The following is a 24,962-nucleotide window of genomic DNA, read 5'->3' on the forward strand; positions in this document are numbered from 1 at the left end:
CATAGTAGGAAAACATGGCAGAGTTGTCTTAAGAATTAAAAATCCAAAATAAATACCCAGTATTATATATATATATATATATATATATATATATATATATATATATATATATATATATATATATATATATATATATAAAATATATATATATATATATATATATATATATCTATTTCTATATCTATATCTATATATATTCTGAGAATTCTGTAAATTCTGAGAAACGATGATTACTCACGACTTTGACATTATCAAAAAATTGAAAAAAGAGTGCGTCAGCCGGGAATCGAACCCAGATCTATTGCTTGGAAGGCAACAATGCTAACCTTTACACCACCGACGCCACGTTATTTTACATGAAGACGGAATCGTAAAATATAGTTTTCTCTTCTGAACTTCAATTCTTTGTTTCTGTTATCATATTGAATAAATATTAATTTTGGATGCTATCCATCCTTACTGTAAACATAAAGTTCATGATCCATATATAGCTGGATTCGGAGTACAGTATCCTGTGCGGTAGATTTCACTAGATTTCACTGATTCTCAAAGACCGCTATACAGCTAGCCTGGAACCCATGGAACTACTGTTAGTACTATGGAGCATGTCTTGAGCCCACATACAAACACAAAATAAACTTTTCTGTATCACTGAACCGATTGTTCGATTATCAAGCGACTGGCAGTAGGAAAAAAAAGCATGCGTCAGCCGGGAATCGAACCCATGGCATCTATTGCTTGGAAGGCAACAATGCTAACCTTTACACCACCGACGCCACCTTACTAGTTTTACGTGAAGAATTTGGAATCGTAAAGTACAGTTTTCTCTTTTGGGTTTGTTTCTGTCAATTCTTACGTACAGGCTTTTTATACTATTTTGACGATGGTTCTTGCCAGGAGATTTTAATTTGGGGTTTTATAATCTTCAAAGCAACTCATAACTATATGACATTTCAATATTCAGATTTTAACTGATCAGTTTGCCCTTTAGTGTACGCTTCGCTTAGCCAAATTAATGCTGAACAGTTTTACTTTTTTCTTTAAAAAAAGGATGACGCGCAGATTTCGAAATAATTCAATAGCTAAACCAGGGGCAAGATCAATTTCGATACCCATGTAGTTTATCGTGTACAATATCATGAATGTAATAATATTAACTACATGTATTATTGGAGTTTGAATTCCCTAACCATGGAAGTGGGTTATACTTCCATGCCCTAACACAGCATTATTGTTACGTCACGTGGTCACAGCACTGTTACGTCACTTTATGCCATTGTCATAGTGTAGCAGTCTTTCTTTAATTCTCTCCTTTGTCATGGAAAACATTCAGGATGTCGAAACAACGTGGACTGGGAACAAGGACACTGGCGTCACTAAGTAATTTTCATTACAATGTTTCGTTGTGAATAATGTAATCAGCTGTTATAGGTAATCCTTATTACTCCCACCCCTCCCTGACATGTACTGTGTTATTGTTTACCCCGTGAAAGTATTGCACAAAGAGGCTAGTGGTTTACGACGTTGTAAGTGCTCTAGCTCACAAATACTTTGCTGAGCACAATATGCACATTAATCACGTAAAATTTCAATGCCCAAGCTTGCACTTACATCCTAAATCGTGACAATGATTTCACCATATCTTTCTTTATGTAGCCCGCCCTCACATGACCAAATCTTTTCATCAACCAGTAACTTTTCAACCAATCACACAGCTCCTTCTTTACGACATATTCCAACATGTCCGTAATTGACCTCGAAGAAGTCTCACGCTGTTAAGACGATGTTCTTGTTGTCAGCGCGACGGCCCAACAGGTACACAGACAGATCAGCCGTTGTGGGCGCAGTCTGATCGCCCTTTCCCCAAACAGATTGCGAGCATTATACATTAGCATTACACTACTAGTATTATGACATGCAAAAATGTGACCTTTTTTCTACATCACATTCACCGAACTAATATTACGGTTACTTTTACATTTTCAATTTATGGACATTAAAAATGCCTGCGTCAGCCGGGAATCGAACCCAGCTCTATTGCTTGGAAGGCAACAATGCTAACAAAAAAAATGCTAACCTTTACACCAGCCGACGCCACCTTACGGCAGACTCTCATTTTAATTCTGACTAATGCGTGTTTTTTCAGGTTCATGTTCAGTAGCAACTTTCACGATCGTGGCGATGGTTGTAGTCTGAGTCAATGATCATATAAAGAAGTGAGATTTCATATCAAGAGGGATAACAAATTTTACTAGACTTTACTTAATTTTAAGGATCAAAGCTAGAGTTCATTTAAGTGCACAGGCGTGTCCATGCCGGACTCCTGCGGTAACAGACCAATTTCAATACACCTGCCCCTAGCACATCTTCACTTGCTTTCAACAATCAACGGAACGTTGTTCAAAATCATGTTCTATTTTGAATTAATTCTTATCTACAACTTCAGCTCAATATTTCCTCTCGCTCGTAAATACAACCCCACTCCCTCTACTTCCTTCAATCGTGTAAAGCTAGACACTCCTGGGAATCCGACAGACACGCCATACCTTGCCATTAGATTACCAGGTCATATTTCCACAACTCGGAACACCAACAGAAAATTGTACCACATACAGACACAAAATAAACTGTTTTCTGTATCACATTCACCAAAACGATTGATCGATTTTTAACTGATGAGCAGTAGGAAAAAAGCATGCGTCAGCCGGGAATCGAACCCGGATCTATTGCTTGGAAGGCAACAATGCAAACCTTTACACCACCGACGCCACGTGGCTATATAACTTTCCATTAGTTTCCAATACGTGAACACCTTATTTCGTTTTCAGGTGAACACGTCCGTTCTGTGTTATTTATATGCACATTAAAAATTGGAACAAATTTCACATTCGTGACGTGACGTGACCCTTGCCAGCGATTTTCAAATTAGGAATTCCCCTATATCTCGTAAAACAATATTATTGTGTATGTATCGATTAAAACTAAAATCATTTGTTTGATAAAATCCATCTCATTTAGTTCTATACGGGTAGTATATAAAAGAAGTGGAAGAAAAACGAATATGCGTCGGCCGGGAATCGAACCCGGATCTATTGCTTGGAAGGCAACAATGCTAACCTTTACACCACCGACGCCATGTTATGTAACTTTGCCATTAGTTTGAGAATTGACAAAGCACGTGTTTCTTTTCTCTTTTTTCATTTTTTTCGTATTTATCGTGTTATTCCTGTCGCTTACTCTGGAGTCAAGTCGTGTGTCGACTTTCGCCTTTCCCACCGTGGAACGTGACTCGAATGATAATCTAAGGGTTCATGAATTGGCCTACTTAGGTAACTCGTCTATTCTCTACCAGTATGGTTAGTGCAAATGTGACTTTTAGTGCAAAACTAAAAACAGTATGCACAAGTAAGACAGAGTGTAAGTCTTATATCTGGCTATTTAATCGGAAGCTTAAGACGTGTTCCATAGTGATGTTCGAGGAAAATCTAGTGAAATTTATCACACAGAATACTCCGAATCCGCTCCAGCTGTAATAAGGGTCATGAACTTTATGTTTACAGTGAGGGCGAACAGCATCCAAAATTAATATTTATTCAATATGATAACAAACACAAACAGACTAACGCCAGAGTAGCGATATCTCCAGGACGTTTTGAAGATTCAATATATGTATATAAAAATGACTGATAAATTATTAACTCATAGCTTAACAAATATACTTGCAGAAAATATATGTAAATATAAACGAATGCACAAGCGTCACTGGCAAAACAAACTCTCTGAGATAAGATATGGGTCGTTTATACAAGTGTATCTATAGTACACACCACTTGTTGAAACTGTCATGTTAAGTTTGTCAACTTTATGTATATCTTTGTTAAATAAGTTGAGTGCCTATTTGGACTGACATTGTAAAATGTTCATACTGTCATCGTAAAACGTTCAAATATATAGAATAGCAATTTATCTTGACAGAAAAACTCAACACCTTCAAGAACATACTAATGAGCTGCAAACAGACAATGAATTCGGGTTTTAACAATTTGCTATGGGGAAGAAAGTTGATTTTACAAATAATTAAAACTCTGGCAATCTCTTTGAAAACATAGATACTTAAAACCGATGTATTTCATTCTCATAAGAAAAGGCGGTTTCGGTATCATACATGATTGTACTATAACATGGAAATCAAACTTATTGTAACTAGAAAATCAGAAAAACTGCAACATGAAAAAATGACATTATTTACTAATCAAACAAATACAGGGGTCTACCCATTTCATAATGAAACTTCCCACGGTAAAGACTATTTAAGGCCCACAAAGTCCAGCTTTTCCACATCGCTCTCACCGATACTAACCTGAGACCATCAAAGAAGACTCCTTTCTTCGTTACTTCACGTAGGACCTCTGCTGTACATCGCCATGGCAAATCTTGTTGGAACATGGAAGTTGGAGAAGAGCGAGAACTTAGGAGCTTTCCTTGATGCAATGGATGCACCAGCCCCAGCTAAGGCCAAGGCTCTCAGTATCGAACCTACCATGGTGATTTCACAAGCAGGCAGTGGTTTTCATGTTAAAGTTATTGGACCAGAACGTACCCAGGAGCAGAATGTACCAGTAAGTACTAGTATATCTTTCTCAATATCAAACCATAATAGACCCTCCACTATGATTAAACTTGGAATTCTTGGATATTGGTCTTAGTAATATTATGATATATACAACTGCTACTGATATTTCTTACGCCTACTTCGTAATGCTACAGAGCACACCAAACACGGAGTCTCTGCTATTCTAAGTTCTGGTGGTGGTGGTGGTGGTGGTGGTGGGGGTGGTGGGGGTGATGGTGGTGGTGGTGGTGGTGGTGGTGGTCTGACAAAGCTAAGAGAACAAGTTGTTCGTGGACAACTGAATTATTTTGTGTAAACCTTGCGGCTCAGGTGCAGTGGCCAGATAATGCCAAACTTGACAAGGAAAATATACACTTCCATGGCCAGAGAGAATAGACATAAAACTCTAGCATTTCAATCTGATAATTAAATTTCATTGTTATTCTATTTTTACAAGGTTGGTACAGTATTCGACTTGGTTAACGATGTAACCGGTGCTGTCAAGAAGGGTCTTGCCAGTTTGGATGGAAACAAGTTGGTGATCAGGCCAGGTGCTGAATACCCCAAGGAACCGTCATCCAGCTATGAAGTCGTCGGTGGCAAGTTGGTCGTCACTTTGAGTGTTGGAAGCGTATCTGCCAAACGCATCTTCGCCAGCGCTTAAAAGGGCACCCGATACTGATGAACTTAAGACGACACATTTTTTTTCGTTTTTTGATAATTCACCATGCTGTAATCAGAAAAGACTTGCCGGAGATATTTGACAATAAAATGTTTTGATGATGATTTAAACGTTATACTTCCTGTGCTTTCGTCCTGCGTATGTTTAGAAAATCGATTTGGAGTGTCGATGCTATGTTTATAGTGTGGTACGGTATGGTGTGGTATACACGTAAAGCAATGCATAGCATAACTTTTCTCAATTTTTATTTTGTTTTCATGTATTTGATAACATCTGGAATACATGAAACATGATATTTTAAAAATTATGGATTTATAACGGGTACATGGGCACGTCATCCTCTGGCTGTCTGTCTCTCTCTCTCTCTCTCTCTCTCTCTCTCTCTCTCTCTCTCTCTCTCTCTCTCTCTCTCTCTCTCTCTCTCTCTCTCTTTCTTTCTCTCTCTCTCTCCTCTTCAAAATAGTCACTCTAGTAACGTCTTACACTGGTCAGAATGTGCATTTGCTTGGTAAATCACAGAACTGAACAAGTGATTACATGTACATGGAAGCACTGAGCATATTATGAAACATTGCGCTTTTCATTCATCACCACCGTGGATGATTCTCTGAAGAATGATGACAAGTGGACATCTATATATGTGTTAGTCTAGACTCTCTCACTAGTTCTCGGGAGTATCTCTATTAGCTGTGTAGTGCTATCCTTCATCGCAGCTACAGATCTCTCTTAGATGATTCGATACCACTTTGGCACCAAGTTAAGACTAGTACTATCTATGTCAAGTCTCAGTGTGTTCAATTACAAATGTAAGAAAATAAACCGTTTGACCCCATTTCGTCCCAAAATCTTGTTTGAGAGTTTAAACGCTGGGTTCAGTCAATGATATAACATCAAACACAGTGTTTGCGTGTGTCGTGTCTGCCACATTAAGAACACCATCTTAAATGTGTTATTTCTAAATGCTTGCTAATTCCTTAGGTGCAAAGCATCGTTAGACTTCGTCAAGGACAATTAAGGACTTGTTTCAAAATGTCGTAAAGAAGGAGCTGTATGATTGGCTGAAAAGTTACTTGTTGATGAAAAGATTTGGTCATGTGAGGGCGGGCTACATAAAGAAAGATATGGTGAAATCATTGACACGCTTTAGGGTGTAAGTGCAAGCTTGGGCATTGAAATTTTACGTGATTAATGTGCATATTGTGCTCAGCAAAGTATTTGTGAGCTAGAGCTCTTACATCGTCGTAAACCACTAGCCTCTTTGTGCAATACTTTCACGGGGTAAACAATAACACAGTACATGTCAGGGAGGGGTGGGGGTAATAAGGATTTATACCTATAACAGCTGATTACATTATTCACCCCAAAACATTGTAATGAAAATTACTTAGTGACGACAGTGTCCTTGTTCTCAGTCCATGTTGTTTCGGCATCCTGAATGTTTTCCATGACAAAGGAGAGAACTAAAGAAAGTATACTACACTATGACAATGGCATAAAGTGACGTAACAGTGTTGTGATCACGTGACGTAACAATAATGATGTAAACTCCAATAATACATGTAGTTAATGTTATTACATCCATGATATTGCACACGATAAAATACATGCTTTTGAAATCAATGTTGCCCTTATTTTAGCTATTTGAATTATTCCGAAAACTATGCGTCGTCTTTTTTTAAAGAAAAAAACAGTAAAAATGTTTAGTCATTAATCATGCTAACGAAGCCTACACTAAACGCACAACTGTTCAGTGAAAATCTGAATATCAACATGTCATTGTTACGAGTTGTTATGAAGATTATGAAACCCAAAATTAAAATCTCCTAGCAAGAACCATCGTCAAAATAGTATAAAAAGCCTGTACGTAAGAATTGACAGAAACAAACCCAAAAGAGAAAACTACACTTTACAATTCCGAATTCTTCATGTAAAATAACGTGGCGTCGGTGGTGTAAAGGTTAGCATTGTTGCCTTCCAAGCAATAGATCTGGGTTCGATTCCCGGCTGACGCATGCTTTTTTTCCTGCTGCCCGTCGCTTGATAATCGAATAATCGGTTCAGTGACACAGAAAAGTTTATTTTGTGTTTGTGTGTGGGCTCAGGACATGCTCTATAGTAGTTCCATGGGTTCAAGGCCAGCTGTATAGCGGTCTTTGAGAATCAGTTAAATCTAGTGAAATTTATCACACAGAATACTCCGAATCCAGCTATAATATGAAGCATGAACTTCATGTTTACAGTGAGGGCGAACAGCATCCCAAAATTAATATTTATTCAATATGATAACAAACACAAACGGACTAACGCCAGGGTAGCGAAGTCCCCAGGACGTATTTGAGATTCAATATGTGTGTAAAAAATGGCTGATACATTATGAACTCATAGCTTAACAATTATATGTAGTAATGAATATTTCTTCTCACAGAGTCAAAATAATTCTTGGAAGTGAAACCCAAATTTTCGCTGACGACAAGAGACAAGTGAAATTGAACTTGAGAGACAAAGCTTGGATCTCCATGCCTGCATCCCGGTACACCCCAGACGATGCTGACGAGACGTCACCGAAAATTTGAGATTCACTTCAAGCTTCAATTCACTTCAATTTTTTTGTCTCTGCCAGTGCAAATTTAGAGGCCCGGAGTCCATGAACATTCATTCTCGCATTAACAAATATACTTGCTGAATCGAAAATAAATACAACCGAACACACAAACGTCGCCGGCAAAACAAATTCTCTAAGATAAGACGGGGTGTTTACTCAATTGTATGTATCTATAGTACACACCACTTGTTGAAACTGTCATTCTAAGTTTGTCAACTTTATGTATGTCTTTGTTGTTAAGTTGGGTGCCTATTTGAACTGACATTGTAAAAATGTTATACTCAGTCTGTCATCGTAAAACGTTCAAATATGTAGAATCTCAAATCTCTTGACAGGAACATTGAACACCTTCAATACCAGATGTAAACCGAATGCCTTCCGTAAGGGCAAAGCCTGCAGATATTTGTTCCTACAAACATTGATATCGGAAAGCAAAATTCTAAATTATAGTTACCGTACACGTGGTACCCCTTAATTGGCAAATTATAAATGAAATTTGAAGCTTGTATACTTAAGATACTGCCTAATTACCGAAAATCAGTAATTATGCAAATGAACAATTAAGATTATAATCTGCGTTAACAATCTTTAAAATGACACAGGCACTTTGTTAGCCTCAAATGCAGAAACGAAACTATCTGATAGTTAAAGCTTGTATTCTAAAGACATTTAGTCTAATTACCTAATTAACAAAAAAGACTTTTTATGCAAATCACAATTAAAACATACACCAAAAACTATATCAAACACTTGTGCGTTGTTATCGTCAAACCATTTACCAAATAAATGTGAAATTTGAACGAAAATCATCAAATATGCAAACTACTCATTAAAACTAACAGCTATATCAACAAGATATATAGCACATGTGTACTTGTTATTATTAGTGCATGCACCAAATTATATGAAATTTGAAACTTAAGTTTTTAATATATAGTCTAAATTACCGAAACTCAATAATTATGCAAATGATTCATTAAAGTTGTGCCATCAACATTGATGATTCTCTGACAAATGGTTGTTTATTTGTTCAACGGATGAACCGAGTGATGTGATCAGTGAATAGTCCAGATGCCAACGTGGTATTTTAAATTGCATCTCATTCATCTCGGGACTTCTGGAGTAATGACTTTGACTATACGTGAATGGAGGTATAAATCGTAACGACTAGCGACTAGGCTGAACGTCTATGTCAATTCTCTGTTCAACAGAAGAAAGTCTACTATTATTATTTGACCCGTAACAAGAATTACACATGGTTAGGGGCCGTGAGAGGTAACAATGAATAGTTAAGTACCCAGGCTGTACGATATATGCTGAGAACTCCAAGATCATTTACTGGAGGGGAACACATGTTGCAAAGGAAAACCCTAATTTTTCTAACTTGTGATATATCGGTATAATAAGTTTACTAAGTTTCGTATGAACTTAAAAGTATTAATTTCAAATATAAAACATGGTGAATAAAACAACACAGCACCGAAGTGGACTTGCACACCATAAGGGCGACTTTGTTTGGTAAAGTACTTGTTACATTGCCATGCGCCCTCATCGGTGATATTAAATTTGTAAAGATTTTATATTTCAAGATAATTAATAGCCAAATGAATGGAGAGAGGATTAACAGCAGAGAAAGTCTGTACAAATCATATTTACAGATAAAATGATTTTAACAGAGAGAGTAATACTAATATACATTTTGTTAAAACTATTAGGGATCAATAATTAAACATTTTGTCTGAAAATGGCCATATTTTGAGTTACAAACTCAGACTCAATCCTCATTCACATGGCCACTTTAGCAAATCTGCGATATAGTAACCGTTGCTCAATTACCTTAGGTTTTTAGTAACTAGGTCTATATTCAAAATTCAAACGACACTACATTTTAAAATGTCATAAATTGAGCTAATGACGTCGACGCATGCCTTCAATAGCATTAACCCTCGTCTTCTGGTGTTTTTAGTACTGTTCGTGGTTCATTTACATTTTAGTTCAAATATAATACAAAACTTATGTCATCAAATGTCTAATATTCAGCCTGGATACCTCATTGGTATTTTAAAACTTGGTTGTGAAAGAAATGTGATCTACAAATTAAGAGTTTATGTTACAAATTGAGAGTTTGAGTAACTATGTACAATATTGAATTAATTTAGTATCACAACATGAATTTTAGGGCATTGGAATCCTGGCCAGCCAATCAATGTCACTTATAGTAATTTGAGTTAATGGTACTCCTTGTGTAGATATTTAGTCATGATATACTGCTTTGTAATAACGCCATGATACTTCAAGTTCGGTGACTAAATTAAAGTGTTTCTTTGCGCTGACGTCATTTGACCAGATGGATACACGTGGTATAAGAGCACCTATTGAATGTTTATTTTTTTATTGATATGCGTAATTTGTTTGTCCATTAACACCATCACTGCCCTTTGGTTTCATGTCGCTGTTTTCAACAGTTACATCTGACTTGGGTTTTTTACTATCTAATTCACTGACGTTGTTGTTGCTGATGCCGCTTTCACCATCTTTATTGATGTACCTCTCTACCATTTCTACGTTGTCATCTTCGGTCTCGTCTCCATAGTCACAGACACGGCAGTGACCACATTTATAGAAAGCTCTATACACGGCGATAATGACAATGACTTCAATCGCCATTATTGGCCCTAACAACGATGACAGTACTAACATCTCAGCCCGCTGATTACCAGCAGGAAATGAAGTATTAATGACAGTCAATGCTAGGGCTACATTCTGACAGGTGGTTTCTATGGAGATGGTACGCCTACTGGAGCAGGGAAGTCGGAAGATGCTGGAACAGACAAAGCCAACAATACCGGCTATCATTGGTAGGGATCCCGATATGAGCCAGAGGTACCAGTCTGATGTGTACACGTCTGGTTTTACAATGGCACGAAGTATGATTCCTATTAACAAACCTATTGTTCCAACTAAAGCACAAACCTGTGAAAGTCAGAGAAAGGGGTATTTAGGAAAAAATACTCTTTCGAAAATCAAAGTCGTTTAAATAGTTTGTGAAAATTGTGATTTGAAAATTTGAAAATTATCAAAACTGACAGATAGTCGACTGATCTTGATCGATTAAGTTGTCAAAGTTGTCTGGGAAGTGTTGGTAAATGTTCAATAAACTCAGTGCTTTGATATAAAAAAAACATCGGTTGTAATAGTTCAGTGAACAACTGTGTATGTAGACGTACTTTCAACCAATATCAAGGTCACAGTGCACTAGGCACTGGTCAGTTGAAATCTTTAAAAAAAATCATGGTACATGGAAAAATAAAAATTGACATAATACACCTACATTTGAGATCCTGTCGATGTACTTTGGTAATTTATATTTAAGGAAGAGACCTATTGCTGCTGGCACCAGAATCATAACAAGTGATAAGATGACCGTTAAGTACGGTATATCGAATGAAGCCGATTGGGTCCAACTACGACCATAGAGGAAGAGTGCTAATGGCATAGCACCCACGGCCAAGATGGTGGAACACGTCGTCAAGGTAACGCTGTAAACAAATCAAAACAATACTCTAGATTTAAGTATAACTCGAGAGTCATGAGTATTTTCGTTATCACCCATACGTGGATTTCTTTATAAATACGTGTAAGCTTAATCGATCAAAAATGGCCATATGAATGAGGATTGGGTATTTATTTTGGATATTTAATTCATAAAACAATTTTATCATGGCGTCCTACATGTTTGTTATTGTACGTTTAATAACAAACTATCACACATTTTGTTGTCAACTTTTTGCAAGGTATTGAGTTAGAAAGACAGACTATGCCAATGTTGTTTCAAATTGATTTTTTTTTCAAAATGGATGCCATGATACTGTAATTGTTTTATAAATTAAAACATCAAAAATAAAAACCCAATCTTCATCCATATGGTAACAAAATTACATTTTGAAGAAAAAAAAACGCAAAAGAAACATATATAATATAAAACGTCTTTGCCACACCTTATCATGTCTTTTTTTCAATAATGAGTGTGAAATTAACATGTTGACAGGTCATAACATTTTCGAAATACCTGAGCCACAGAAAATGGACACTTTCCATTTCAGTGCAGGAGTTGGGTGTGCCCGCCACCCCCACTCCCCCCCCCCACCCATATATCAAGTTATCAATTATGACATTTCTGAATATCTTACATCACTTATATTCACTCTAAATATCTCACGTATTATTAAATTATACTTCAAAACAAACACAAAAACATCAATTGTTTTGATGACCTAAAGAATTGAAATTTGATACATGTGTGATTTGCTTGTTGAGGTTCTTTATCTATGACCTTGTAAGAAAATACTGCTCTTGATGCCGTGTGTATTTTTATCAGCTTTCAGCCACAATTTAAATAATAGTAGTCTTATCTGTAATACATGTAGGGGGCGAGGCTGAAATGAAATTACCATAGCAATCGCGACGTCAATCAAAATGAAAAGAGCTCATTTCGCCGTGCAAGTCTAGAGAAAAGCGCCAAGAACGACCAATTCAGAAAGTAACTATAAACTTAGATTTATTGCTACTAGTACCACCTCGTTCTACTGTAATTTCGGCCTTCCTAACCAATACGTTGAAAACAGTTACTTATCCTGGAGATATATTTATTTATGAAATTTGTCTATGGGATTCAACCTTGCTCTTGATGAAATACGAAAAAAACTCTGTGCCACTGAAAATGAGGAAATATTTTTAAATACTTCATCTTTTTTTCAATGTCGATTGTGGAAATACGACCTTAAATTGCACCAGTTTTATCCTGAAAATCTTCCCCGACAGTTGCCGGTCTTAAAAAAAAATTGATACACATTTGAGCAACAATAGAATGATGATAACGATTTAGTGAATGGATAATTGCTAACAGGTGTACTAACTGGTTGAGTACATGGGTGTGAATTTGTAATTATTCAATTCAACTCGAACAATTGGGCCATTTGAGGATAACTGTATCACCAGTCATGCTGCTTTGCCCGACCCCATTCACCAACAAGTTGCGATCTCAGTCTATGTTGACATACTCATTCCTTACGCACTTGATATTTAGCACTATAAAAGACATTTTCATCTCTTTGTCTGGATGCTGACTATTCAACAAGGTCTCATTTCGCATTTTGAAGAGCCTATAATATGGTCTCTTTAGCCTTCCACACTAGACATTGCCTGATCTAGCAACTGCAAAATTACGATGGGCGGATGTCGTCTTTTGGCATGGTTTTGCTGAACCCTGCATGTTACCAATGGTGTGCCTCATAAAGGAGTAACTGTTGTTTAACTTGGGCATCGATGGTTTGTTTGATTGTCAACACCAGGTGGTTCCAGTTTTACCCTTAAATTGTTTTGGATGTCTTGCATTAGTTTATGCAAACACGCAAGGACTTTATTGTTACGTTAATACTGCATAAGTGATCCAGAAAACAAATATCTCTTTATGTTTGGCATAAACATGACATAAAAGAACATAAACAAGCTAGACACTGTTTATGGATACTTTATGGCATAAAATATGTAACATAAATATGTTTTTTTTTCACCCTGTGCGTGGCTTTATACAAGTAGAAACTCTTGTTTTAATCTTTATAAATATGAGTGTAAGTTTGTTTCAAACTATGAAGATATTTATTAACAACCAGAACCACTACTACCACTGCTGCTGCTGCTGCTGCTGCTACTACTACTACTACTACTACTACTACAGTACTACTACTCTACTACTACTACTACTACTACTACTACTACTACTACTACTAACCAAAGAAATAGATACTGGTATGCGACATAACACCAATTATGGTAACTAGAGAACCGGCCCTGTGATTTACTGAAGTATTTTAGGAATTCTGCAGTGTAGTGCCTTGAGTACACTTGAAATTTTACTAATTTGTACTTTTGAAGTTTTGGGTCAAAGGGTCTGAATACCAAATTAGTCATTAATAGATGAACCTAGAAAATACCAAAAACTGTATTATGTAGTGAATTGTAGAAATGAGTCAGCACATGTGAGCCAAACAATATTGAAAGCTATGTCAAACAAACCGAACAGAACAGAGAGGGGATTTTTTAACTTCAGAAGTCTTAAAGTGGCCATATGGATGAGGATTGTATTCATTTGGATTTTGAATTTATAAAACAATGTTACCATGATGTTCTACTTGAAAAATCAATGTGAAACAACATATATACCAAAGTATATATACCAATAAATTGCAAACGACTGATAAATGTGTACAATGTTAGTTATTGTACGTACAATAACAAACTTTTTTACCAATTTTTTAACTTTTTTGCAATGTATTGAGTGACAAACACAGACCTGGTCAATGTTGTTTCATATCGATTTTTCAAGTAGGACGCTATGATAAAATTGTTTTATAAATGAAAAATCCAAAATAAATACCCAATTGTCATCCATATGGCCACTTTAATAATATAGCCGTCTCAGTCTATAGTAAAATTTACATCATGTCAAATTCCGTTTTTGTAGTGACTCCTACGACGTACACTGGCATTGCAGCCTTCTCGGTGTTCTAGTACAGTATACATGTAAAATCTGACAAAACTGTGACAAACTAATCTCATTTAAAGATTTCTATGATAAGATCGAACTTGTAAGTTTGACGTAACCCAGACAGCGAACTCACCTCAGAGAGACGTTTCCTTTGGCATAGAATGCAAAGACATTTGACATACTACCACCGGGTGAACTGCACTGTACGATCAATCCTATCGCATATTCAGCTTTCAGATTGACAGCGTGAGCCACCCCGAATGCCACCAAAGGCATGACGACAAATTGCGAGAACCAGCAAATCAGAATTCCCCATGGTCTTCGTAAACACTTTTTCAGCTCGGAGATTTCAGTTGCACCACCCATACCAATCATGATGAGAATAATGATAACATAAGTCATGTACTGGTCAGCCTCCTGTATTCGAACTAAATGCGGAGCAAGTTCGTCCGTAGTTGAGTTTGATGCGTTCATAGTGGTAAGTGACTCTGTTGTCATCGTCATGATGGCAGTTTCGGGGTTTTCTTCACTTTCAAACGAATTTTAGAATCTTTGTATTTCATGCAACTCGGCCGTCCGTTTTATCTTTATGTTGTAGCTCACCAAGTCCTACAAAAGTCGAGTTTCACTGTGAATGCAGCAAACTCAAATTCTAAAATGAATATGATTAATTCTTTCAAGGGACGGGTGTTTATATGTAGAGTAAAGTGTCATAAATTAGGGAGCGATGAATAATTTACTCTCCCTATTAACCTTTGCTCAAGTATGTTTAGTTAGTAGCACACTTTCCCATATAACTAGTATAAACAAAGGTATTGACAACCTGTCGCCATGCATATTAATGTCGTACCAAACTTTCAAATCAACTGAACAACGTCTGAATGTAAGGTTGTCGAAATCTTTCACTGAAAACAAGTCCTATTCGTCAGATTTTATGAAACCCAAAGTAAAACTAACACAGTTTATAAAAGTGACATCGTGACATATCAATTGATTTTGTGCAAGGTAATTCTCCCCACAGTTAAATTCCATAGCAAGACACACTATTTGATGCCTTTCTGAATCCGGCTTCATCAAGTGCCGTTTAAAGAGTTAATCGTTAACTATTTGATAGATGTTTCTATGCTGTTCAGACTTTCCCCTGACGTTGTCCTGGTGTGAACTATGGTATAACATTCAAAGATAAACTGTACTAAGAAAGTGTACTAACCCAATTCTAAGTGTAACAATACAAAGGCTTTAAGCCACAACAGAGAAAACACAGGTGAAGGTCAAACATTCCTATTTAATAGTGTGAGTTATGAGATGGTTAAATGGCCAGTGGTAGTGGTGGTGGTGGTGATGGTGGTGGTGGTGGTGGTGGTGGTGGTGGTGGTGGTGGTGACCACGACGACGACGACGACGACGACGACGATGATGATGATGATGATGATGATGATGATGATGATGATGATGATGATGATGATGATGATGATGATGATACATGAGACTGTTTTCAACATTTAAGCGTAGAGTTGTATCTTCATAAGTTGTTGCAACTTGTTTGGTCAGAATATATTAAAAATATCTTCAATAGCTCTCACAACCGTTTATGTAACTTTATCAACAACCCTCGATCTTGTCAAAACGTGATTCTTAACTCGTAAACGTGCAAACGACAGTTACTGTATGATGTCAAAGTGTTTTAATATATTGACAGTGTTTGTGGAAAATGTGTGACTGGTCACTTCGACAAGAACACATCAATTATCACGGCAGCGCTTGCGGAAAATTGAAAAGGTGTGAGATAAAGGATAATTTATGTCGTACTTTTATTTTATACTTTGACATTAAAACGTTTCCTTCTCTTTTTTGACAACTATGTTGTTTACTCTACGTCATCATATTCAAAAGTTCTGTAATGCCAGTGTCAGACTCACTCTTCCAAATATTTACACCCACACGTACCATAACCTGTGTGCATTGCGAATGCGACACACTTCATAACGGTAAGTACAGGTGAATAACTTATAACGTTAATACGTAGCTTGGCAACGTTTTTGTCGATGTATGTGTCTTATTCACCTCTTTCTTAGATCAAAGCCCAACGGTTAAATATTTTGAGCTGAGACAAGATCATTAAACAATGACAAGCTAAGTTGTCGACATATAAAATTGATATATTTCCATGGAGATGTTAGCATCTCCGATGCACATTCTCCGATCCCAGCAACAGAATGAATGGCATTTCATTCAAACAGCGAGAAAGTACATTATTGGCCAGATACGTGGTTGAAGGGGAGGAGGGTTTTTGTGTATCCTATTTGTGTTGTTAAAACTTCATTCTGTAATAAACTTTCTTGCGAGCCAGCGTATTTTTTCTGTCCTTGCAGAATAGCGACGCTTTGCCGCAAACAGGTCTGGTATTTTTACGACAATGTCGCACGTGCAAAACTTTGACTTACGACAATATATTGACCCACATGTACATAGGGTCAAAGGTTATCGGAGCCGTCTATCAGATTTGTTGATAAGACTAGGTGAGATCGACAGATATGCTATACAATTACTTATAAGCGTACCTGTCACCACTTTACTCTCTAGTGTCATAAATAAATGCTCGCTTTCACATTAAATTTAGTGTCTGATCTGGCCGATAACGTTCTGTTCAGATTACTACTCGTACGGTGTAATCTACACACCATGCAGGTGGGCTGATTTGGAACGATAAGGAGTGGCAGCCATATGACATATAGAACGACAGAAATCGTTCAGTGAGTACTTTTATATCGTCATTCGTCCAAAAACTCAATTGAAATCAATAAAGGCATGAGCTGAGGTTGAACTTTATGCAGCGATACCGGAGAGGTGTGAGAATACCCATGGATACATCCATGGGTATTCTGTTCACTGCATGAAACGGTTTTGTCAAATGTTATCATTTTTAGAAAACAAATTGCTATGACCTTACACTAATATCTTATATACATTATAGCAATTTGGTTTATACAAAGATGTTTAAAAACTATCTGATATTTTTTTTGACATCGGTCGATGCATAAAGTCAAGGTAGCATACAAGTGGATTTGAAACATTACCACAACAAATTACTCAAATTTAGACGCCTGGTGTGACAAACTGTTGCAAACAAACCACTCCCGTGATAAAGTTTTTCTATTCAACTCCCATGATACAGTTTTTCTCTTCAGAGAACAGTTCCAAAGAAAAAACATTAGATGTATGTGTTGACAGTTCACATCGATTAAAACGAATGCGTATTACTATTAGGCAAGTTTTACTGTTTCTGCTACCTTTCTTGTACACCATACTGTATTACATGCGATATACTTATATGTGTAATTTGAGCCTTATTTTAAACTGGCGAACGAGGATATTAAACCATTTCGTCGTGTATGTACTCTAAGAGGTGAAGAATGCATTAGAGACACCGACCATTGCAAATTATAATCAAACATTATCAGTCATTTTTGCATCAAGATGAGTGAATGTCTACATTTAGTATTAATTGTCGTTCAGTTTACGAGTGGTAGAGTGATTTGTACAATTTGTGACAAAGTTTGAACATTTATCCATTGCAACAAGGCGTGTAGTCGATGACAGTTATAACGGGCATGCGAGAAACGAATGGTGTTATGATAGTACCATTTTAATTCACCTCCAGTTTACATTTTGTACTTCATAGCATTTCTAAACCGCCAGTGTCATATGCATAAATTGAAGTCATATGGTAAGCGCTTAATACAGGACGATCAAAATGGAGACAAATTTTCAAAATTGTTCGACACCTTCTTTAGGAATCACCACCCACAATGTAGTCGTTTCACCCAATTCAGTTGGTCTCTCTCTCTCTCTCTCTCTCTCTCTCTCTCTCTCTCTCTCTCTCTCTCTCTCTCTCTCTCTCTCTCTCTCTCTCTCTCTCTCTCTCTCTCTCTCGGGAAGCTCGTTTATCTTGTTCTGATCAATTGAAAACATTGACGACCGATTGGCAACATGTTTTTTGGAGGTCGGTGCTGGAAAAGATTTAAATTTGGGTGGAAAAATGGCTGTCTGTCAGAGGCATAGAGAAAGGTTGGTCTGTGGTCCCATGTAATCCTAAGGTTCCTCTGATAAAATAGACCTAATACAGGAACTTGAGATAGAATCCCGGGACTTTAAGATGGTGAACCAAGCCACAAATCTTTCTATCGAACTGTTCCAGACTTTCAGTTCCGACCAGAGAATTCATTGAACAGATATCATCATTTATGAATACCAATGTTTTTATCAAATGTTATCAGTCAATTGCTTAGATAACTCTCAAATGTGTTTTCTTTACTTTCAAATGGTAGGAGTTTTGTTGTCGTTTTTGCTAAAATTATTAACAACAAATTAAATATTAACATTCGACTTCGAACCTTCAACATAGGTTGACAGTTCGGTAGCCTAACTATAGATGCTGTGGTCAGTTCGTGCATACACAGATTCTCAATACATGATTGTATGCCTTCGGTGAAATGTTCGCACTAAACTAAAACATTCCCTCTGTCATGTCAACCAGTGAAGTATTGTAAGAATGGTCAATAAAATCACTGTACAGCAATTCTAGAAGAGAACATATACTTTTTATTTCAAAATATACTATAAATGGTCTGAAATGAAAGGTCATTTGGTATAAAGTCCATGGCATAATATACAGCGTGTAAGCGTATAAAATGTAAATACAATGTACCAGACTAAAAGTCTACAAAATTATACAAAACACAGACTACAAAAGCATAGAAAAGTTACAATGTGTAGCTGGCGATATAGAACAAAATATTGTCAACCTTGGGTCAAAAATAACTTCTTTTACATTCAAATGCAAAATATGTGTCGAATTTTATGTCATGGCTGAGAACAGCCCAGAGACGTTTTGCTCGGGATACTGGCTCAACAATGTCAAGCCAGATAACCAAGTTCATGGGCTAGGCTTAGTTGTGAGCTACTGAGGTAATGGGTATTGCCACTTGCCAAAACACATAATCTATATAAAATCCTTGTGTAATTAATTATATAGTCTTATGTATTACTCTGTAAGTCATGTAAAACAAACACTGATAAAATACACTGTCGATTCTAACGAAGGAACATGAAATATTCTTGCAAGGTCAGAGATTGACACGGTCCTTAAATGTGAGTAATAACATACAAGCTATTTAATACGACTCAAGTTCTGACCCCTGGATATATCTGCACAGATGATACCCATAAAGTTATCAGTAAAAAAATAAAAACGTTCACAATGTAAAAGATCCCATTCATTTTAAAGCTATGGTCTAGGTGTTTGTTTGTTTTACACCTACTGCTAACAACCGTCAATAATTACTATGGTAACAATATAATCAATATAATATTAATAACTATTAATATAAAATTGTATATTTACGTAAAAGGGATTCTATCGTTTGCAGCGAGTCACTTGTCGGTGTATGAAACGGTGAAAACAAAAAATACTGCACATGCGCTTTGAAGTGTCTCGCCTTTTGACTTGTGTAAGATTTCTTAGCACTTTCTTAGTACAAAGTACATTTGTAATGTTTGTTTGTTTGTTTGTTTGTTTTTGAAACGAGAGCCTGTATGCAAATTTAAATATACATCTATATTAATTGCGATTCAAATGTTTCTTTTACAAAAATATCAAACAAAATACTGAAAATTTCCTGAAATTGGAATGGAGAGATATGACTAAGTCCACTTTCTCGTAGTAAGTTAGTGTCAATGAAGAGACCATGTGACAAGCACGTGTTTGGCTTTTTATATTGATTTAAGCCAATGAAAGTGTTTGTTCAAAGATTGGCCCCTAACCACTGGTTTAAAAGGAAACAAAGAACCAGTGTTGAAATACATAGACGGATACTTTGCTTTAACACGACGGAGTTATTCTGCGAAAGTGTTATTGAAAGTAAATTTCCTCGGTGTTGGTAGCCTTTTCCTTGTACGGAGAGAACTCGTCTTCATCATAAAGGGTGTATTTGTACTCTGTGTTTGTGCCGAAATCTTTGGTCTTGATATCATCGGTTGGAACTTCCAGAGCAAATTCGTCAGCATCAACCACGACCGAGTTGTAAGATGGTGGAATCATCTTCACTCCGTTGTCGCTTTTACTGTCTATACTTTCTCCATCGCCTATCATAATTTCTTCGCTGTTTCCCTCCTTCATGTCGCCATAGTCGCAAGCTTTGCAGTTACCACGGTTGTAACACATACGGAACAGGATGATAGTAATACAGAGTTCTATAGCCATAGCTGGTCCGTATAAGTTGGGTATGACTTGCATATCAGCGCGTGCCTGGCCCGCGGGGAACGATGTATTGATGACGGTGAGCGCCAGGGCTACGTTCTGACAGGACGTTTCGATGGAGATTGTACGTCTGCTGGAACAAGGGAGACGGATTATACTTGAACTCACCATGCCGATAGCTCCTGCCATAATAGGTAAAATTGCCACGACCATCCACAGCTGCCATTCTGCAGAAATGAAAATTATTGGATTGATATAGGCACGGATTCCAACACCGACCAGTAGACCCGCTATTCCAACCAATGCACACACCTGTCAAAGAGAGTAGAAAAATACATCAAATTGGTAAACTGCATTTCAAGACAATCAAATTGGAGTGACGAATAAGGAAAGTCCAAAGTTAAAATCAGTTTTCCATGCCTCTCCCAGGTGTCCATGGCGACCATATTATGTAGGACAAATGTACTTGCGCTTACAGTATGTAGAAATGGTTACTTAGGTTAGATGAAGTTGTGACGTACTAAAAGTTTTGTGGACATCGAATCAAACATATAAGATATGACTCTATAAATGGCAGTACACGTAATTTACATTTAAACTTTAGACGTAAACCTGTATATATCGTTGCATGCATTATTGTGGTTTCATGTACTGGTTGGACATACAATGAAAATAAAGTCACCTGAAACAGAGATTTCTGAATTGACAACAATCTTACTGTAAACATTCATTGCTACATTTTATTAGCATGAGATATCGTTATCTCGGCAAATTGTTACATTGTAAATCATTTGATGTTTATCTCGCGGTATTCAACACAGACAATGTTGCAATTTTTGTCGAGCTAGCTAGTCGATGAAATGTACTAACGTTGTTGTTGTCAAATCAGACGATACACTGTCGCATGTGACATGGTTTTTATTGTATACATAACAGATTTGTGGCAGTGTCTAGTCTTTTGCTTACCTGTGTTATTCGATTGATATATTTTGGTAATTTATATTTCAGGAATAACCCAAAAGCAGCAGGTATCAACACAACCAACAGTGATATGATAACAGTTAAGTATGGTATTGCTACTGTTCCAGAACTTGACCAACTACGACCGTAGACGAACAAACACAACGGCATAGCTCCTATAGCCAGCACAGTAGAACAGGCAGTCAGGCAGATACTGTGGGTAGAACGAGAAACATACTTTTAATTTGCTTTGTGGAACAGTTATAGACACTCAAATCATATTGACACACTAAGCAATGACTCGAAGAGAAGTGGGATTTCAGAATTTCCACAAAACTGCATGCACTTCAGATTGAGTAGCAAACTAAACTGTCTGCTAAACCGTAGCGGACAGTAGACATGGTTGTGAAATGACAATACCAGTGTATATACTTGTCATTTGAAATATAACAAAAATATCATAGTATTTAAAATGGTAACAAATCTGCTGCAATCTAAGATCGCGTGAGATGAAGTAAAACAACATTCCATGCGTTTTGTGCGTTTACAAATTCGTAAAATTTATGTGATACACATGTGCGCATGTTATTCACCAAACCAACCGTACGACATAAGCACTGTAAAATACTAACAAGGTTTGTTATAAATTTGTAACAACTTTTCCCAACAAATCAACTTAAAAATTTCTAATTTCTTACTTTTAGGTTTAAACAGCCTGTCAGCTATAACTCAAACTACATAGAATGCTGTTGACACATAATTTACAAGCTGAAGGTGACATTAAAAGATTTGATATATGAACGGGTTCTCTTTGAGTACGACATAAAAATTTTGGAATGTCGCTTTCTCCGTCAATCTGTAGCTGTCAAGATTTGCACGCAATGTTTGTTGTCACTAAGCTAAACCACGTCGAGAGCCCTTAGTGTCTTTCTATTTTAGTCTTTTTATGGCACGTGATGAAATTTCTCTTTCATAGCCTTATCAGATAAATCGATTCCAGCGATATCGCCGAAAACATACCTGTCATAAAAAGAACAGTAGAAGGTTCAGCATTTGATGAACTCCGAGTCACTCTAATTTTTTACTCGATGCTTTTTTTTTAAGTGATCGATTCCATACGTTTGCCATTTAACCATAGACCCTACACGAAATAATTGGGTCTATGATTTAACTGACCAGCAGTCACAATGCCGCAGTGTTTTCGCCACACTGTCAATGTGTCGTAGTATCGTGAAAACAAGCCTAGATGATTTAGTGCATTTGTTGATTTAAAGTTGAGTATGAAGTTAAAAACAATAACTCTTGTGTTTTACAAGTAATTCTGTTCTGGTAGTTTGACCTAATGCCATTTCTTGTGACTTGTCAATCGCCTCTTTAGTTATAGGCCTAAGAAACCGCTTCCCTTATCAAAACTATGCGATGTAAATTGTCGTTTTGTGGTCACAAGTTAAATGTGTGTTTGGCACCCTTTCGAAACGTGGTGCACTAATTATCGACGTAATACAGGTGGTCGTTGAGTACTGCAGAGTGCATATACATATGCTAATGTCCGTTGACGTACGTGATATTCTCTGACGTCTGGACACTAATTATCCAAAATGAGTCGAATTAGTAACACTTTCAATTGGAGTACACGTACATTAACTCTTGGTTTATGTAGTATTTGTATTCGTGTTACAGACTGACTGAATTGGACGATGAGTTTCAACAGTCACAGATTTGAGATTCAACGACTTGGGGCATGAAGTATAATTACCGCCGTGGTCATCGTGTATTGACTAGTCATACAACTTAGTTAACCTTATACACGTATCTGAAGAAATGACACGAGTAAACGTGAACATATTTTTGTTGTTATTTTATATGTTCTTTCGTGATTTTCATGGCATATTTTTGGGGTTTAAGTCGTAACGTCTATGGAAAGTACAAGTATAGCCACCTTCTTCTCTCCGTATATGTCACTACTATACGTTAAATGTAGCCTACGTGATCATTTCTAATTACGTGTCTAACTTATGTTTCTGTGAGTCCGCAAAAGAAGTATAAACTCCCGGTATAAACTACGTATTACTGTAAGTATCTGCACATGCGCGTTAGGGTCAAAATTGCTATGATATTGCCATTCAAGAAAGATAATTAATGAATGGACATTGACAGATTTACGTATATAGTTTGATTATGGTATTGAAATCTCACCAATATGTCAACAGACAGAAATTAAAAACGCGTTCACAGACACAGAAAGACATACAAATACACACACACACATACATACATACATACATACATACATACATACATACATACATACATACATACATACATACATACATTACATACATACATACATACATACATACATACATACATACATACGTACGTACGCACGCACGCACGCACGCACGCACGCACGCACACACACACACACACACACACACACACACACACACACACACATACATACATACATACATACATACATACATACATACATACATACAGAAATACAGAAATACAGAAATACATACAGAAATACAGAAATACAGAAATACATACAGAAATACATACAGAAATACAGAAATACATACGTACGTAAGCGCGCGCTCACACACGCACACACACACACACACACACACACACACACTTTATAACAAATACCACTGTGACACTTACCTCAGTGAGACATTGCCCTTTGCGTAAAAAGCTAACACGTTGGACATGCTACCACCTGGTGAACTGCACTGAATTATCAAACCAATCGCATATTCTGGACGTAAATTGAGGGCATGGGCCAGGCCGAAAGCTGCCAAAGGCATGAGACCAAACTGAGAGAGCCAACAGATAAGAATCCCCCATGGTCGCCGAAGACACCTCTTGATCTCACTAAGCACAGTGGCGCCTCCCATACCAAGCATAATCAAGACGATCGTAATATAGGTGATAATTTGATCGGCTAGAAACAAATTTTTTATAAGAGGTGACAGTGGCTGGACGGCAGTCACGTTAGAGATGTTCATCGGCATCGTGACACTTTCGAAAGTCGTAGTCATCTTCGGTCTTCAAGAGTATAGGTGAAATGTTTCCGATATCAACAGATGATCGCACCACCAATTGTAATGATCTGAAGAAAAAACACACATTCCCGAGTTTTTAAATACGCCAGGAATCAACAAACGGAAATTTTCAATGTCGTATATTGACCAAAACACAAGGAAATATTGATACACTAGATTTATAATATCGATAATATTTTTATTATCCTGTGATATTATGACGATACGGCTTAACGTCATACTGAGG

The 24,962-nt window shown here is 36.9% G+C and overlaps 3 protein-coding genes and 5 non-coding genes across 8 annotated transcripts; 2 read left to right on the forward strand and 6 right to left on the reverse strand.

Moving 5' to 3' along the window:
* Window positions 1-271: 271 nt before the first annotated feature.
* Trnag-ucc (transfer RNA glycine (anticodon UCC)) lies at window positions 272-343 on the reverse strand. The gene has a single exon. It is a non-coding gene; the product is annotated as a tRNA-Gly (tRNA).
* A 358-nt stretch (window positions 344-701) lies between these two features.
* On the reverse strand, window positions 702-776 carry Trnag-ucc (transfer RNA glycine (anticodon UCC)). The gene has a single exon. It is a non-coding gene; the product is annotated as a tRNA-Gly (tRNA).
* Window positions 777-2,696: 1,920 nt separating this feature from the next.
* Window positions 2,697-2,768, reverse strand: Trnag-ucc (transfer RNA glycine (anticodon UCC)). The gene has a single exon. It is a non-coding gene; the product is annotated as a tRNA-Gly (tRNA).
* Window positions 2,769-3,062: 294 nt separating this feature from the next.
* Window positions 3,063-3,134, reverse strand: Trnag-ucc (transfer RNA glycine (anticodon UCC)). The gene has a single exon. It is a non-coding gene; the product is annotated as a tRNA-Gly (tRNA).
* Window positions 3,135-4,424: 1,290 nt separating this feature from the next.
* LOC144442937 (fatty acid-binding protein, heart-like) lies at window positions 4,425-5,276 on the forward strand. Its single transcript, XM_078132309.1, has 2 exons — window positions 4,425-4,619; window positions 5,070-5,276. Exons 1-2 carry the CDS (start codon window positions 4,425-4,427, stop codon window positions 5,274-5,276), a joined length of 402 nt encoding a protein of 133 aa, XP_077988435.1.
* Window positions 5,277-7,234: 1,958 nt separating this feature from the next.
* Window positions 7,235-7,306, forward strand: Trnag-ucc (transfer RNA glycine (anticodon UCC)). The gene has a single exon. It is a non-coding gene; the product is annotated as a tRNA-Gly (tRNA).
* A 2,981-nt stretch (window positions 7,307-10,287) lies between these two features.
* LOC144442938 (sodium-dependent organic anion transporter-like) lies at window positions 10,288-14,947 on the reverse strand. The gene is made up of 3 exons (XM_078132310.1): window positions 14,577-14,947; window positions 11,228-11,435; window positions 10,288-10,869 (listed from the first exon to the last, which is right to left on the reverse strand). Exons 1-3 carry the CDS (start codon window positions 14,945-14,947, stop codon window positions 10,288-10,290), a joined length of 1,161 nt encoding a protein of 386 aa, XP_077988436.1.
* A 4,125-nt stretch (window positions 14,948-19,072) lies between these two features.
* Window positions 19,073-24,760, reverse strand: LOC144443353 (ileal sodium/bile acid cotransporter-like). The gene is made up of 3 exons (XM_078132813.1): window positions 24,336-24,760; window positions 21,669-21,876; window positions 19,073-21,014 (listed from the first exon to the last, which is right to left on the reverse strand). Exons 1-3 carry the CDS (start codon window positions 24,710-24,712, stop codon window positions 20,355-20,357), a joined length of 1,245 nt encoding a protein of 414 aa, XP_077988939.1. The 5' UTR covers window positions 24,713-24,760; the 3' UTR covers window positions 19,073-20,354.
* Window positions 24,761-24,962: the final 202 nt, after the last annotated feature.

The sequence above is a fragment of the Glandiceps talaboti genome, chromosome 12 (genome assembly GCF_964340395.1).
Source record: "Glandiceps talaboti chromosome 12, keGlaTala1.1, whole genome shotgun sequence".
NCBI lineage: Eukaryota > Metazoa > Hemichordata > Enteropneusta > Spengelidae > Glandiceps > Glandiceps talaboti.